The 17,978-nt window shown below is 38.9% G+C and overlaps 1 protein-coding gene across 1 annotated transcript; it reads right to left on the bottom strand.

The window, feature by feature from the left end:
* Positions 1-904: 904 nt before the first annotated feature.
* PWP1 (PWP1 homolog (S. cerevisiae)) lies at positions 905-17,862 on the bottom strand. Its single transcript, XM_009881990.1, has 14 exons — positions 17,669-17,862; positions 16,588-16,721; positions 16,073-16,158; positions 13,586-13,682; positions 11,847-11,957; positions 10,921-11,051; positions 9,816-9,889; positions 7,541-7,637; positions 6,601-6,662; positions 4,660-4,771; positions 3,547-3,637; positions 2,562-2,683; positions 1,984-2,089; positions 905-1,246 (listed from the first exon to the last, which is right to left on the bottom strand). The coding sequence occupies exons 1-14, from the start codon at positions 17,860-17,862 to the stop codon at positions 1,131-1,133; spliced, it is 1,533 nt and encodes a 510-aa protein (XP_009880292.1). The 3' UTR covers positions 905-1,130.
* Between the last annotated feature and the right edge of the window lie 116 nt (positions 17,863-17,978).

Here is a 17,978-nt window from a genome sequence, read left to right as displayed (position 1 = left end):
CTTTGATACCAGTTGCTTTAATACCCAGGGCATTTTTAAAGCAGCAGCACTTCAACAGACGCCTTCCAGTATGTGGAAAGGGAAGCACTTCACAGGAGGGTAAGAGTACCATTTAACTTCTGGCCTGGGGTAAGGCACTTGGGTGTTCATTTTAAATATGAGAAAGTTGGTTGAGTCATATTCCTTGACTAGGTTCCTGATGCTTTAAAAGAAGTGTTTAAGTCAGTGGTTAGGCTGATACTCAGAATGTTCCTCTGTGCCTTCAGCTTTCAGGCAGAAATGCCTGAGAAGAGCTAAGAACAGAGTACGTAACACGGACAGCTTTCACCAGTGACGGTGACCAGCTGCAATCCCTACCCTCGCTTTGTGTCCTGACAGCCTCTCATCCTCTACCAAGTAGGAGTCCCTTATTTCAGTTCAAATTCCATTTATATATATTTCATTTGGAGCTTGATGAAGAACCCAATACACATGCAACATCAGCAGGTGCTGTGGAACCAGGGAAAAGAAACCCTTGATGATAGAACTGGAATATTTCTGGTTTGATACTGGTGATCTGAGGTGTTAAAAATACCTTTCAAGATTTTACTCAGAGACTCCAACTACTGCCCAAGAAATACTCTTAAGACTTAAAGTTACATAGAAAAACTTTTAAAATCTGTATTAGAAATCTGTAAATCTAGCCTCTAACTAAGGATAAATTATCTATTTACACTTGCCACTTCATTCAGCTTTTGTTTATTTATTGCACAACTGCTGTTTGAAGTATTTTTCCTGATGCCCTTAGAGGATATTTACCTTCTCTGCAATATTCATCAAACTTTTGGTAGCAGCAGGACACTTTTCTAGTGACTATTTAATTTTATATATCAACTTTACACATAGTAGACCCTGTTTCTAATCTCAGGCAAAAGCAAGTGATTTCATCTTTCAAAGCCGGTAACAGAGGGAGGAATTTAAAACTGCTGACTTAGAGCTTAACTACATCACCGTCTTTCTCTGTCTGAGATGAAGAAGCCTGCAGATTGCCAGACACTCAAGTAATTTCTATGAACTCTCACCAAACAGGGGGATTTGTAGAATACACATTAGTCGTAGTCCCATGAACTGCTTTGATTTTGTTTGATCCATCATGATTCCATTGCCGTCTCCGAATCGTTGCTGCTACTGCCGGCTGTGGAGCTGCAAGCCGCGGAGTTGGCACTAGCCAGAACATGTCTCTCTCTGTTGCCAAAAACTTCATTCACTGCAACACAGACAGGGGATTGCTTACATGTTGCTGTCGCAGAGGCAAGAGCAGTGCGGCAGGTATAGCATGGTGAACATCACGGAATGGAAATCCTAACCTGGCGCAGTTTTCAAAGTCTTCCCCCTTGCCCCGAGTAGGGAGCCGAAGCTTACACGTCAGAACAATCTCCCACATACGCTACTTAAATTACAAGTCCTGTTATTTCTCCCCCAGAGCATCTCTAGAGGTTTCCCTGTGCATAATTCCTGTATCTAAGTACTGTGAAATGGATGAGTTTTGTAGAGCAGAGCATTAAGTTTAAATAACTTATTTTCTGGTTTTAGTCTCTGTTTTCCATCGAGCTCTTAAAAGCCTCCAAAAATTCATGCCGTTTAGTTACATGTAGCTATGACAACCGATCAAAACCAGTCCTCGCTTATATTCCTACAAGTATTTAAAAATGTGATACTTGATCACACAAGGAACATTAAGAAAAAAGTAAAATATAGGTACTAGAAGAAATCAGGTATTATACTTCAGCGACAAGAAAATAAATCATGTGGCAAACACCATTCTCCAAGTTAGAAAAAACCCCACATTTTTTGAAGCTGAAAAGGTGAACATATATGCAGTCTTGGAGTACTTAAAAATATTAACCTACAGTTTCTCTCAGAGCCACAATACATAACTGAATATACAAATACACCCTGGGGGGAAGGGGAGAAGCACAAGATTCAAAGAAATGAGAATATTACCTGCAGAAATCTTGCTTATATCCCAGACACGCAGCCCTTCTCGCTCTCCTCCAAAGGCAAAAACAAATGGGGAGTCAGGGCAGCAAGCAGCACAGAAAAGAACACCCTGGGAGGGAGGAAGAAAGAGGAGGAATTTTTTTTTTTAAAAAAATACCATCCCAAAATGAATTTGTCATCTGAAAATACTTTCATCAAGCAAGTTTTAATAAGTTTACAAAATAAGTTTCACAAAACTTAGCTTAAAGACACAAAATTGAAGTCAAGAGCTGCTAATTAAAAACAGTAAATCACATCTATGTCTTTAACCTGGCACATACACATTGGAGTACCAATAGTTCTGCTCAGAACATTATCTCTGGTATCTGAGTTTGAGGCTTTGAAGCAGTCTGCCAATTACAAGTTGAACTGAATACTGCACTGAAGTGAGAATGATTTACCCAGAATACATGGATGTGATTATTTTTTTTCCTAAAAGATACTATGTTAGGTAAAACAAGATTCAAGCTAGACAAAAAACAATAAGCAGACATAGTTTATATATAAAAGTTCTTGGAATCAAGAAATGAATATTACTGTACCATTTTCATAGCTCTGGAATGGATTAAACTTGGTCTGTCTCCCAGGATATCCCAAATTTTCACGTATTTGTCAGCAGATGATGTCACAAGGCACCCTTTGATCTGACTACTTAGTTGTAGCCCTGGAAGATTAAGAGCGCAGCAGTGTGAGAGCCCCAGGTAACTACTATTTCACAGAGATAAGGATACATTCTGAAGTGAAGTCATACGAACAAACCATATATTCTTCTCACACTAAACTCTGTTCCAGCACAAAGGAGCAAAAAGTTAACCAAAGTTTCACGCTGCCACTGCTCCCTGTTGTGAGAGCAAACTAACATCGCATAAGCCTATTTTGTCTCTCAATCCAGTAAAAGTAACACTGCAAAGATGCTGTTGTTCTGCTTCTTACTTCACATAATCTGGCTTCCCCTGGAAGTTGTCTTCATTCATTTGCCAAAAACCATCTGTTTTGCTCTCCAAGACGATGGGGCATATTTGTATGATCTCATTTTAGCCAATCAAGTGCTTCAAGTTGCTTTTTAGAAGCTCCTGCACTGATCAAATAATTAAAGTAGCCCAAAGGAGGCAGTGTGAAAACCTTCCCATGTGCCATACCTAAATCATCTGCAGAATGAATATCAGTACAAAATAATTATGGACAGAAGAGGTAAACGTTATAGTTCATAATCCTGGACCAGACTGCATAGTTTTTGTTATTCCTCACCCAAAAAACCCACAGGGAGTGTGTCCCAAGTGAATAGATCTGTTTTGACATGCTTATTCATGACATGCACTGAGAAAAGTCCACTGTTGTTAAAATGCTTTGCTTACAATGGCTTCTGAGCAGACATTTGCTTCACGTGCCAGGTACCCATGATTAGTATGCACAACTCTTATTTGTCATGCAAGGAATCACTACCACCCCAGTCCTATTGGTTAAAGACATCTTCCAGATGTGACTCGCCGCTGGGGACAAACACAACACACACACCCCCCCCCTTACCTGACACCTCTTCATCATGAGCTTTCAGAGTAAACACTGGCTTATCGGAACGAGCATCCAGACAGTACACAAAACCATCCTCTGTGCTTGCCTAAGGAAACCACAGCATTTTAAAAACAAACAGCCGTAGTCACTCATTCGAAAAAAGCTCCTATGAAATAATACCCATCCTCTAGTAAATCCCTGTGATTTGAGACAGACTTACGCTGCTTCTCAGCAGGGCATATTACACAGCGTACACAGTTCTGCATCCCCAAAGTCAGACTCCATCCAGCTGGTGCCTGAGATATTCTACGTACCTAAACTATTCTGCAGGGACTTACCTGGAAATCTTAATCCTATACACATTTCTTAAATTGTGTTTTGAATATGGTGGCACTACTAAGCCTGGCTCTCAGGTTAGCCTTTAGTCTCTTAACTGTCAGTTCAAGCTTTTTGGAGCCATCCAGTGGCTGCATAACAGCCCTGTGCAAAGCTAAGTGTTGATTACGCCAGGACAGATCTACATCATAAACCCAACAGAACTGAGCAACTGCTTCTGTTGGCTGTATACACAAAGCATGAGAACTAGACAGCCATTGAGATAATAAAAAAATACTTGTTTTTAAATTCTCTTTAAAAGTTTTATTATAAAAATCTCCACGAAACCAAGGTATTTTCACTCTATACCGGATAGGAGGACACTGCCCTCTAGCGCTGATGGAAAACATTAAATTAATATTTAGGATCTTAGTTCTAATTAGTCACTTCTTGGCGGCAGTTGCCTCATTACATGAAACACAACAGCAACTATGCAAAGGAAAATATATCCCAGCCACTGAACACTATAATAACATGGCAAAGATGCCACCTCTGGAGTGAAAAAGCATTGGCATCAATTGCTTTTCTACCGTCATAAAGAAGATACCAAATAAGTAGCTGGTCTCTATATACTTTTGAAAAAACCTACCTAAAACCATCTTTCCACACACTGTATTTTCAAAATAAGCAACACCAACAGTCCAACTGTCCATCAGCTCCATTATATGACTCAGAAACATTATGAACACAAAAATACAGGTTAAATGAAATGGCAACAGTTAACAGACCAAGAACAGAAAGGCATGTACTCACTAAGAAATTACAAGGTGAAAAATGATTCCAGATTACTCTTTCAACCTGACCACTAAACCGCCATGTTCGATGGTTATCTTGTGGGTTTCTGCAATCATACAGCACAGCTGATCTATGGGAAAAAGGGACAGGAAATTAAAAAGGAAAAGAAAAAAAGCAGGGCAGAACACCTTATGAAGTTTGTTTCACCACTGGCATCTATAGAAGATCCATGTAAACTACAATTCAAAAATTAAAATGGAAACAATTTCACTAGTTAGTCTTCCAACTCGGTAAGATCAAAATTTCTCAGATAAACACAAGCTTTTTCCATATTGTTGTGGTTTAGCCTCAAACCAGGACATATATGCTTCGAAGGGTCATCTTGGTTACAAACAGCTGTTCTACTGAAACTAAGCAAACAGAGCTGGAATTTACTCAATGCATAAGACATTTATCATATAGGAGACCACAATTATGCAAATATATCACTTACATTATGAACAGACTTCTAAAAAGTCAAGTAACGACTGTTGAAAAATAATGCACTAATTAGGAAATCAATTTCTGATACATACACAAACATTTTCAAATATGCTTTAATAAAGAGAAAGAAAAAAATAATCTTTAACAGTGGTTAGGGAAATGCTACTCCAAAAAGGAGAAAGAGCGGATGGGAGTTAGTGGGTCCTTTGGGATTCTTTACATGCATGTGCTCAGCCCAGTGGCAGCAGAATCTGTCCCAACCCAAAAAGCTCCTGGATGCAAATGCAAGAGAGGAACGATGATGTCATTCTCGCAACATCTCACCGCAATTTACAGCCACAGTGTAACCCGCTCCCACTCTGTCCTATAATTAAACCCAAAGAAATGTGGTCTAGATTTCTCAGCTCTTTTACCAGGCATTTTACAAAAACAGTTTTAGTGCATAGGCAGCTTTTAACAGTCTGACTTTCAGGTTATGAAGGCATCTGCCAATATTCATTGAACAGTCTGTGGTCCTGCCAGGCTTTACAGAAAAAATCCACAAAGGCAGTCTACTAGTTTACAGATAGTACACTGGTTTATAGGTGCCCACAGGATCAAGGTGCTTGCTAAAAAGGGATCGAGAAGCTGGTCTCAGTATTTGGACTTTTTTTTTCCTCTTTTTACTGATGGAAGTCAAGGGGGAGGGAAGTGGACAGAAGCAGGCTCCTAACAACAATAAAAGGGTTTTCTCCAATATTTTTACTTAAGCAGAGCATAATAGAAACCAGAGAACGAAAAGACTTGGCTAAAGATTGACAGGTCTTTAAATATTTTAATACAAGGACAAATTCAAGTGGAATAAAAAATAGATATAAGAAAATCACCGTTATAGAACAAAATTAAAAAGTTACCCCTAGGAGATGGGAGAACAGAGGGGAAATTTTTTTGGCTGGCAGGGCTTACAAGAACTGGCAGTTATAGAGCTAGTCCAAGTGTGCAGACACAAACCATTTCACAGCACCTCCAGGCTGCGATCACAGGAGACAGTCTCTTAAACTTTGGCTATGGCAAGCCTATCAACAGAGGCTGTAGGGAGCGGACTGGGATTTTAAAGTCTCTCGTGCCTCTGCTCCGGTCTTACAGTTTGGCAAAACCCGGACAAGTTTTCACAGGAATGAGTAGTGACGCATTCCCAACGCAGAAAATGCCATAAGGCCAAATTAAGAAATAAATTCAGTTTGGAGCAGACACCTGGCACAGAAAATGTCATTCCAGATGGTTAAAGTATTTGGCTAGCCCTGAGAAAGAGGTAAGGAAAACTACATTTTGGCCACAAACAAATCTGGCCACCTTGCTGGAAAAAAATAATAGCATTACTCAAATTTGGCACAGTTATAACCAAATGAAAAAGAAAACCTGAGGCAACTTAATGGGCTTAATTCAATACTAATACTCTCCCTATGTGTAACATTTGAAAATAGTACGCTGACATACTTATCATAAGATCCAGAAATAAGGGTCTGAGTTTCAAACGGATGAAATTGCAATGTCTGGACCTAGATAACAGAAGACTTTATTTTAAAAAATAAGCTTTGAGATATAACACACATATACAGGAGCTTTATAATAGAGCACAATCCTCCCTCCTCAAAACCCGCACATTTCCTCCCAAAAAACCTTCCAATTAAGCTTGTCAATACTCAGATTGCTCATAAAACAGTGCAAGAGATGCACATTATTTTTATTTCAAACACACCCACTCAGTGGAAACAAGATATTTTCCAATATAATTTAACTGAACAGAACCACATGCCCTCTTTCTGCCCCAGATACTAAAAAAAATAAGGTGGAGGAGGTAAAAGAATAGTTGCTTCCACTTTGGAGAAAAATGCAGGTGTTGAAAATCAGGAGTTTGCCAAGGGCAGTGACTTTGTTCACAGCAAAATAAGGTTATAGCTATTAATAACTAACTTTCACATTTTAATTACTATGAGATGAATTAATTTCTGAAATACCCATCACTATGGTATTTTCGTATCATTTATTTTAAACCTTTCTTACCTACAACAAACCTTAACCAACACTCACTGTTGCCTTAAGAGAGGATTACAGCGTCACCTATGCTCAGAGATCTGTTTTTGTAGCTTATACCAGTACGATTAGATTCCCAACCATCAGGGCTTTCACACAAAAAGGCATTTTAAAAACTGCTGTAAATCTTCGCAAACTTTCTAAAGGATAACTAACATTTTTAAAAGCAAACACTGCGTTGTTCACAACAGCAACGAATTCAGAAATTTAAACTAATCTGCACCATTTTTAGAAAATTACAGAATTACTGTTCTAAGGCTTCACTACCAAGAAGCTAATGAAAAACTGCAGTGATTTCTTCTCTGTATTTTACAGTGGAAGAAGCATAGCAATTACTACATACCTTGTCTGTATGCAGCATCAGGCTGGCTGCTGGCTTACCCACAGACATATCCCACAAAATCACAGTGTTGTCAGCAGACGCACTTGCTAAAACATTCCTGATAACGGATCAAAAAGTAAGTTTTAAAAATCTTTATACAGATACAAACAAACAACAGTCAAAAATCCAAATTACATAAAGAGCCTGATTCTGAAATCAAGTATTCTCTGGTCTACAGACTATATATCTCAAGCATGAAGGATAACTCCCTGAAGGTAATTCTAAGTTACAAGTAAACTACAAACAGACTATATTATATTATATTAGTACAACACTTATAATAACAACATTGACAGTTTTGCTTGTATTTCCCCCCCAGACACCACTTAAAATATCATTTACTGGAAGATTTCTTGAACAAAACGAAGGAAGAAAGGCTTTTAAGCACTTCCTTTCCTTTGACATTAAGATAGTATATTTAAACATTACTTATGCAACTTAGTTCTGTTTGCATACACATACAGCCAAGAGCCAGACAAACCTGTTTTTAAAATATTTTGCTCTCTAATATCTGAGTATTTACATAACTACTGAAGACCCAACACTGTACACCCTTCACAGAATGCTGAAAGGAAGCGCTAACATTTTACTTAGCTTACAGAGCCCACATTTCAACTTAAAATTGACCAATTGTGTTAAGAGCAATAAACACACAGTTTAGAAATTTAATCAGAAAAAACTCAAAACATTCCCAAAGGCCTGTCAAATACACAGTACAATCGCTACCATTGCTCCACTGCTCTTAAAAACAGATCTATCACCTCAACACGTTGTTTCTGATTGAAACTGCTCCCTCCTCACCTTTTTCTTTTTACATTAACAAAGTGTTTCTGACTGAAAGAGCTAACATTCTCCTGGAAACACTGTTCTCCCAAACAATGTTACAAGGGAAAGTTAAGAAAAATGCATAGTGAAGGCTATGAGTTACAGTAATACCATTATGACCTACAGGCAGAAAGTTATTTATAGAGACCTGTCACAACATGTCTTGCTTAAAAAACCTAACAAACAACAAGAAAACATTTAAATACAAGCTGCTCCAAGGAGTTCCTTGTTTTGCCCATAAGCTTTACACTTCAAGGCTGGTTTTATTTCCCAAAAGATCTACAATTATCAATTGTAACTCAGAATATTACAGAATTATGCATTCCAGACACTTAGCCATAATTTTTGTGACTTGCCTCTATATTACCACCAGACAACAATTTCTAGGTACACGAAAGCTACTCTTTTGTAAAACTGATGGGATGATCACTACCACACTCTGTGCATATGTGTATAATTTAAGAACAATAGACAGCACACTGTAAATTAAGAGTGCAATTTATGTACATTTACTGTATGTTTATGTGGGTGTTTCCTTCTTCAGTATCTAGATAACAAAGCATGACAAGTGAAGGCTTACACCTGGTCATCAGGAGTGTGCGGAGTTGACTATGTGTATCTTCAGAGACATTTATGACAGCAGGAGAAAAAAATAAAAAATAAACGTCATCCTATGTCTGACTGGAAGTATTTCAAGGCCCATGCTGAGGATCCTCTGACAGCTGAACTGTTAAAACCCACCGAAACGATAAAAAACCAGCAGCATCTTTATTTCAGTCAGTACATTGTCCTTGACCTTTCCCCCAAGATGGACCAGCTTTGTGTTGCTTCAATAGCCGCACTTCATTACTAGTTCATTCAGGCAACGGAGAATTCTCTCTGTCTAGGATAACTCAAAGGTCAGAGGCATTTCTGTAACTGTGCTATTAGGGCCTTTACACTCTCTTTTCTGTTCACAGCTCTGGGGCAAAAGCCAGAGGAAAAAAACAGCACAGCGAGGACTTCCTTCTATAAATCTACTTCTATCTGTTGAAATGGTGGTTTAGGTCATTGGCAGATTGGCACAGATCAGGGCAGCACTTCTGCTTCTCCAATTTGTGCATCTGACTTAAATGCAGCCAATTTAACAATGGCTTAGATCCACCTTAGCCCTGCCCTCCTCTGGACGACCTGCAAATACATAAAAAGTGATCTGCAGTGATACATAGGTTATTAAAAAAACAAATCAAGACTTCTAGTTAAAAAAAAAAAGTATGTGTGTGTATTTTTGAGAACTGATTCATTTCAGCACTGCTTTCAAGTTCAATGTTATGCTACATAAGATTTTGGATTTGTGTGAAAAATGTATGCCTAATTAAGTATACAAATTTGTAACCTGTAACCATCCATTGTTATTCAAGTATTCTTTTACCTGCTTTGCTTATTCCACGAAAGGTCAAGCACAGCATCCGTATGTCCTTTCACTGTGTCTTCTGAAGATAAACTCTGTGTATGCAAATACAACATAAACAGACTTTTGAAAATTATAGCTTCAACAGCAATCAAACATTACAACACGTTAGTACGACCTCCTTAATGCCTTCACAAACAACTTCATGTTTTAAATTGTCGTCACTTGCTGCAGCAAGGCTTTTGATAGCACTGTCTCTGCAGCACCTGCACCTTGCCTCCTACCCCAGATCTCAGATGGCTCCAATCACAGCTGGTGGGCTCACAGAACTGGTTCTCCCTTCAGGCTAGTTGAAGAAATTTTATTGTTTCCATCTAACGTGCAGCTTCTTCATCTTCTTTCTAAACATTCCCTCCCTCTCCTCCCAATTAACTGAGCTTTAGGTCCTTGTAACTGCCAGCTCCTACAAATTCTAATTTTAAGTGGTTAAGCTTCAAAGTATACTGGGACTGCAACTGGAAACCACCCATAAGCCACCCCATTCCTCTTCTGCTCTTGATTCCAGACTTTAATTATCCATACAGAGAACAATTACCATTTCAAATTGAGGTAACAGCAACTCTGGTAACTCAGTGATTCTCAGAAGCAAATTTCACAGAACGAATTCCCCTTCCGAGGATATTTTTTCCTATTGTTTTTAAAACCAGGAGGTCTGAGAGCTCAAGAATTAAACCCCTTTCACAATTACACAGAGCCACTCTGGCGGTGTCTTTATGCATTCACCTTAGACAATCCTGATGACTAGCTTAAAATATGCTTAAATTTCAGCTAGATAAAGCTAACAGAGGTGAATCCTGACTAAAATGTATTTTATTAGTGTCAACTTTGTCCTTTATTGCTCAATGCGTTTCCAACTCTGAGTCACAGGAAAATACTAATTTTAACCTACCACAGACTGCCATGACATTACCTTCTATAACCTGTCTAAACACCATTTTCAACATGACAGGTGGAATTAAACCAGATTATCTATGATTTTTTCAGTGTAGGAAAAGTAGCAGTAACGACATTATCCTTGCTGTAAGTTTCCTACATCCAACTAGATAAACCATTTTACAATACTTACTTTCTTTCCTTTTTTTTTCTTCTTTTTTTCTTTCGTGCCTCCAAGAGAAAAGACTGGTTCTAAGGATTCTACTATATCGAGGTCCCAAATGTCAATAACCGGGGTCATGTTACCCACTGCAACATAATTTCCTATAAGCAGAAATCCAAATGCAGCCACACTTTAGAGTTACAAAACAGTATATTTGGCAATCCAGCTGTTGCTTATTTCACTGATTAAGTAAAACTTATACTTATGTGCCAGAATCTTCTATTTGAACATCTTTGATGATTATAACAGACAAGGAACAATTTAAAATTATCAACTGACAGCACATGTTGCCAGACAAAAATTTACTTGCTCTCCAATACACCTCCCCTTCAGTACAAGTAACTGTTCAAAGAAGCTGTATAAAGTTCCACATTTTGGTTTTTTTTAAGGAAAAAAAACCCCAAAACACATTCCCTGGGCTATGGAAAAAAATAATGATCTGTAAGAGACAGGAAAAAGGTTACTAAATATGAATAAATATTACAATACTGTAAAATATTATAATAATAAAAATAAGTAAATATATAAAAATTTCACTGTGTTTTATAGTTAATCAACTGCATTGGCCATAATGATTTTGAACAAAAGCAATCTTTCATTTGCAAATGGAAAATAAAGCAGAGTGGAGAAGAGCTTGCTCTGGTCTGCTAATTGACAATAACTTAATTATTTGTAATAAAACCAGTGTTTTAGTCAAATCGTTTGTTATGGCAGCATCACTAAGATGACTGTATCACCAAATCAAAAGAACTGATAGTCAGTTTTTCCACCTTAATACCTTGGGTTTATTTCTGTTTGTACCACTGGATGAAATTGTTTGGTGACAACATTACATTTATATACTCTTCAAGTAAAAATTATTTAACCGGACATTTACAGTACCCTTTGTAATTTACCTAGTGATTCATCAGGACTAGGATCAAAATTCAACCACTCCAGACACAGAGGGTAAGCAGGCAAGATAATATCATGATGCACATAAAATGAGTTTTCTTCATGATTATAAACTGAAAAAGAATTACAGATACACAAGACATCAGTGAAAAGGAAAAGCAAGCAACTATGAACAGTTCTCTTCTGCAAAAGGCAGAAGTGGTAAACACTAAACTGTCAAGGAGATCTAGAATGTAAATTTGCAGTGTGTTCAGTGTTAGCGTAGAGACCAGAGCCTCAAGTACTAACGTTATGCCCCACAGAATTACACAAAATAAGCGAACATAGTCCTGTGTACTTTAGATAAAGAAGTGACGAGTTCAGCAAAGCTTAGACACTTTATTCCTAGCATACTACAATACTTTGCTTGTAAGATCACTTCAAAACAGATGCTCTGTATCCACCACCACCACTTTCTACATTAGGATACATTAATGAAGGTTTAGACATTCATTTTTACAGAATCAGAAATTGAAAAAAAAAAAAATCCAGATGCAATCAAAGGCGAAATAAAGGTAAAAGTCAAACAGTTTTCAAATTAGAGGAAGCTGAAGAAGTTAGATAAAGATACCTTTTGCAGGTTGTAACTGAGATACAGGAAGAGTTTTGGTGAAGCAACCATATACTAAACACAGCAATCCCTTTAGCCAGCTGTTTTTCTCCTGATAATAAAACGATTTACTAACTGGATAGCAGATAAAACCCATTAACAATTTTAATAACATGGCATCATCACACACACAAAAATCACCATGCCGTTTTTAAGTGCATGTGATAGATGTTCAGATACTAACTAAGGTCTTCGGTTAATTAAGTAATGCTAGTAGTTAACTAAGACAGGGCTATCCAACGTTATAAACCACACAAGCCTGTGCTATTGTTTTATAAGTTTATACAGGCAAAATAACACAATTAACAAAATTCGTAAACACCTCTAGATACAGAAAATGCCAGATGCTGGTATCTGAAGAGATTCTTTCAAACACTTTGGTCTTGCTGTTTTCTTAAAACAGAATACTTTGCTTGCAGAAACATGTACCATAGCAGAAGTACCCAGAAAAATTCCCTCAAAGAACCACCGTAAGAAAAGATGGTAACTTCAGCACACTCAGTAGTACTTCTTGCTACAATAGACTTTTACACAGCAAAACTAAACCCATCCCTAGAACAAGTGGTATTTTGACATTATTAAGGATCGTCTCTTCTAAAACTAAGACGATAAAGGTGCTGATTCTTATTCTCCTAGCAGTGGAAAGCACATTTAAAGAAGCAAGGAGAAAGCAAGGAAAAAAAAACCAAAACAACCAAAACCAACAACAAACTCCTAGAAGTGTGTTGACTTCTGGAAGTGTGAAGCCTGTGTGACTGTCTGGAAGAAAGATAGTATGTTTAGAGAATTCAAAAGCCATAGTATTTTCTAAGTGTCGTTAGGAATGAAATAATGAAAGGAAATGATAGGAAAGGACAGCCTGATAAAGGCGTGCTATCCTCTAAATAACAATAAATCCACAGTAAATACTCTAGTTCTGAAAAGTGGCTAAAGCACTGTGACGTAAGAAAGCGGACAAAACACACAGGGCAGATGGGCAGAAAAACAACTTCCAAAAAGCACCTGCCCCCTCTTCTACACAGCTATATGGAACAGGCTAGGCAAGACATACTCCCTAGCTTCACCGTAAGGAACAAATCCTCTGTTACTCACCGTGGACCTCCAAACTACAGTAGTCTTTATCAACTCTGCCACAAAGGACAAGATTGTCACTGGGCTTAATCAAAAAGTCCTCCTGCTCATATTGATCCTGAACAGCAAAAAGGAGAGAATAACGGATGTTAAGCAAAGCACATAAACACGCAAAACTACACATTTTGAAAAGGCTGAATCAGTAATAACTTTTAACCACAACTGAAAACACTCAAAACCCAAGACCCTGCTGCCCACCCGCCTAAAACCTTCTTATAGTGGAAAACAGAGAAAGAGAGGAACTCTCTTTTTTCTTCTCTTTTTCTCTCTCTCAATCATGGGGAGACTGAAGGGCTCTTTATGTGGACCTAGGGGGATTTAGAGAGTTGTTTAATTACCAAATATGAAACTATCTTTTAAGGCTACCATGACACAGCCCATTACTGAAAAGAAAATGTGAAAAGAAACAAGCTATACGTGAGGGCACTAGGAACCCACATACATAGCTTATTCCCCCTGTGCTCTTAGGCCTTGAGCATTTATATCATGTAACAGCATTTTACACAACAAGCATACAGTAACCGCTTCTCACATCCAGGAAGCAATTCCAAGAGCATTAAAGCATTGTCTACTTTCTGGAAAACGTTTCCAGAAAAGTACTGCCTACAGCGATACTGGGCATTCAGCTGTACCAGAACAGATGTAACCTCTCATCTAATTTCCATTGTTGCTGAGGAATGGAAGGCATTCAGGGAATTTTTGTTAGTGGAAAACTAAGAACTGTACATAAAAGTCAACAGTCTTACACAAACAGAGTACCACCCTTCAAACATACAACACATACAAGACTTTTTGGACTTCCCATTGCAAGCTTTTCATTTCTTTTTTATTCACTTCAAGCATCTTTTCAATATGTGAATTCTATCAAGTCCTGCAGTTCTTTGAATTAATCAACAATGTTACACCGTACGTAGTCTTCAACAGTACTTGTAGTAAATACCAAAAGACAACATAAAATGCATGCTGAAGCACTAAAAAGGGACTTGAGCACAGGAAGAAAAGCCTGAGAAAAAGATGTTTGCTTTTTCTATGTCTGGCAGAAAGTTAGCTTTTTCTGACACAGAATAAATGCAGCTCATATTCTCCCTGAATCCCTGTGTTAATGAATACCTCTTTGACTATACAAATCACTTTTAAAACACTCACCTCTACCGGTACACAGGAGCAATAAAAATCATCAACCAGTCAGTGGAACACAGAGAAAACATACAGTGCCCCAAAGCGCATATAGCAAGAACACATTTTAAAGACAACATGTATGCCTTCCTCCTTGAGCTTTATTACAGTATGTGAAGTTACCATAACAACTCCTTGTCTGAGACCACACGTTTGACAAAGTCCCCATACACACAAACTCGACATTGTAGTATAAGCCTAGAGCTACTCTTTCCTTTCAATCTTACTAGCTTTGTAAAGAATCCAAAATAGCATAAGGACAGCATTCAAAAAAATCTCAGGATCTTTACACTCAGAAGATGTCTCAAAAATTCACCTACTTCATCACCCTGCCCCAGATCATCATAGTCTCTCCTAGTTGCTCTCTGGTTTATATCATCTCTTCTCACGCAACTTCACATTGTAACCAATTTCTGTAATCTCTCCATGTAAATTAAGTCACTCACAAGTTGCAATCTAAACTCTGAACTAAACTGCAGGATATTCTCTGGAATCCCTACATATCTTTTCTGAAAGGGCACACAATATCCTAGCTAAGACAATACTGATGCTAAGTAGAGCAGAGGGACTACCTCATGTCTTGCATGCTGCATCCCTGTTCACACCAGAAAAAGACAAACAGGCTGCGTAAGAGGACAGTACTGTTGACGCAGTTATTTTGTGTCAGACTGCAGCCAGAGACTTCTTCACCCCCTGCAGAGCTCCAACAAAGCCAGCTCCTGCAAAGATGTTCCCCAGCTGATGCTTGGTGGAAACTAATACAGGCAGAAACAGTCAACTCCACAGTATGCTGTGCATATATGCTTAACAGGGACATATTTCTTCATGCCATACACCTAATTTGACATGTAGCCTGAGTCCACCTCAGTTTGGTTTCTTCCACAAACTGGTGGAGGGTTTAAGAGCCTTGCAATCTGGGGAGTTTTCTAATTTGAGTTGTTATTGGCCTGAGATACTGAGATGTGTTACTTCTTCAAGCATTTTCTGTGTCCTACAAGACAGGTGACAAACCACCTCTGCATATTGAAGCACAGGGCTTAAATAATAATTCAGTTTGCCTTAACATCTGACTTAAATGTAAAAAGCACACATAGAGGGGACTGCACAAAGCAACCTTAAAAGAAAAGAGTTCTGTCTGATCAAAAACCTGGCAAAGCTTTGGAAGAGGACTGCAAGCACCTACAGACCCTAAGGCAGTCCGGCAGCGGGAAAAATCAAATGGGTTTTTAAGTTTATGCTGTTTAAGACATGTAACATTTTTACAGTACTTACAGTGGTTTTTAGAGTGATGTAAGGATCCTGATCATTGTTCCCATATACCGCCAAAGCAGCCAATGAGTCTTCAAGTTTTAAATCACCTAGACAGGAATTTCAGAACATTTTTTTATACATGTAGATGACAGGTGAAGTTAGAAACTCCTGCATCAACATCTGTATTGCAAAATATCAGGAATAGGCTAAATGAACTTCCAAGTTCCGAACATAAGCACCTCAGTAAGCTAAATTGCTTAGTGCTTTCAGGGACTTCTGCTGCTCTGCTCTGACACAACAGCAGGGGGAGCGACAGTCATTCCAACACTGCTCTCAGTTCTAGCGTCAGGGGGACACACCGAATTGTTTCACTCATGAAACGACTTCCGGAACTGGAACAAGCAAATAATTAAAAATGTGAATTTCCAGAATCTGAAACATAACACTGTGTAGTTCTAGGATACTAATTTCTTCAGTACAATAAGAAGTGAAAAGGTTCTTCACTTACACTGCTTATCTGACATTTAAATTCTTACCTGTGTATTCCTCTTCATCATAATTGTCCAAATCATACTCATCCAGTTCATCATCAGAGAGATCTTCATTTTTACGAGAAGACTTAGCTCTGCCACATGCCATCTGGCCTTCATTGCTATCATCAGCACCATCCCTGTTAAAAGATACACATCCCTGAGAAGCTATTAACAGACATCTAGCATGCTTCCAGGTAATTGCTTAGGGGACTGTTAACAAGACTGCAGCACGCCATCCTGGCTTTTCACATGGGTTTCAAGTCTTTATGCCACTAGTTTGCCATTCTATTCACTCCTTCCAAACATTTCATATTATTTTGGAACAATTAAAAAACAAAAACAGAACAAGACACGTTCTGGGACAAAACACACTGTTCAGCAATAAAGGCAGAGATCCATCTACAGAAATCATGTGGATAATATTCACCAAACTATAAAAGTTTTTATTGCTACCTATTGCATCTGTTGAGTGACACGTGCTGTGGTGTAACCACACACCCTACACAGCTGAAAGAGATTCAGAAGCCAAAATCTACCAACAGGTCTAGGTGAAAAAGCCTGGAAAATGGTGTGAGACCCCAGTCCGTCATCTTCTAGAAAAAAGAAAGCCATTCCTTTATTGCCTTCCACAGATCATGCTTCCTAAATCTGTCACTTCTGCTAATTCTTCTCATAAGTTTATTTACATTTTTCTTAAAAGCAGAGTGACAAAACTTAACACAAGTACGCAACTAATGACTTTCAGTGACAAGTGGAGAGTTGTGATGTCTCCAGTTTCATACGTGAACAATAAATACACCCCTGGGTGACATTTTGCCTTTTTTTTGCCAAAGCACAAAATACCATGTCCTTCCGAGCCCCACTGTGGCCTCCAGATCTGCTGAGATGGTAATGTCTCACCCTCAGCACCCACTTTTTCACGGTGTCAATTTGGGACATCTCCAACACACCCACCATTACAAACCCAACGCGTGATTTCCTCACTCTGGGTGGGAACGGCCACTCCAGCGAGGACCGGGCCCCGAGTGGGTCCTCTGCAGACTTCACTTGAAACGCTCAGCTAGTCTGACATCACATGGTTCACGACGTCACACGACGGAAGAACCACAAGGGAACACAACCCATGTTGTCGTATAGTTGTCGCATCCGTGATGACATCCATATACAACCTTCATCCGATGTTTTCTCCTTTCGATTTGTGGACAGATGACCCTCCTGGGACGCCAGGCTCACCCGGCACGGTGGCGGCAGGAGGAATCCACGCTGGCTGGTGTCCATCTCCTCTGCCTGGGGCTGCTTCCCAAAGCCGGGCCTTCACCCCCTCCGCCCCAGGCCTTCGGTGCGGGCTGGTGCCCGAGCCCTCCCCCCTCCCAGCCCCGGGGGGCTGCAACCCC

This window comes from Charadrius vociferus, unplaced genomic scaffold (assembly GCF_000708025.1).
Source record: "Charadrius vociferus isolate BGI_N301 unplaced genomic scaffold, ASM70802v2 scaffold883, whole genome shotgun sequence".
NCBI lineage: Eukaryota > Metazoa > Chordata > Aves > Charadriiformes > Charadriidae > Charadrius > Charadrius vociferus.
The sequence above is the reverse complement of the archived record's forward strand: the minus strand, read 5'-3'. Positions and strand labels throughout refer to the sequence as shown.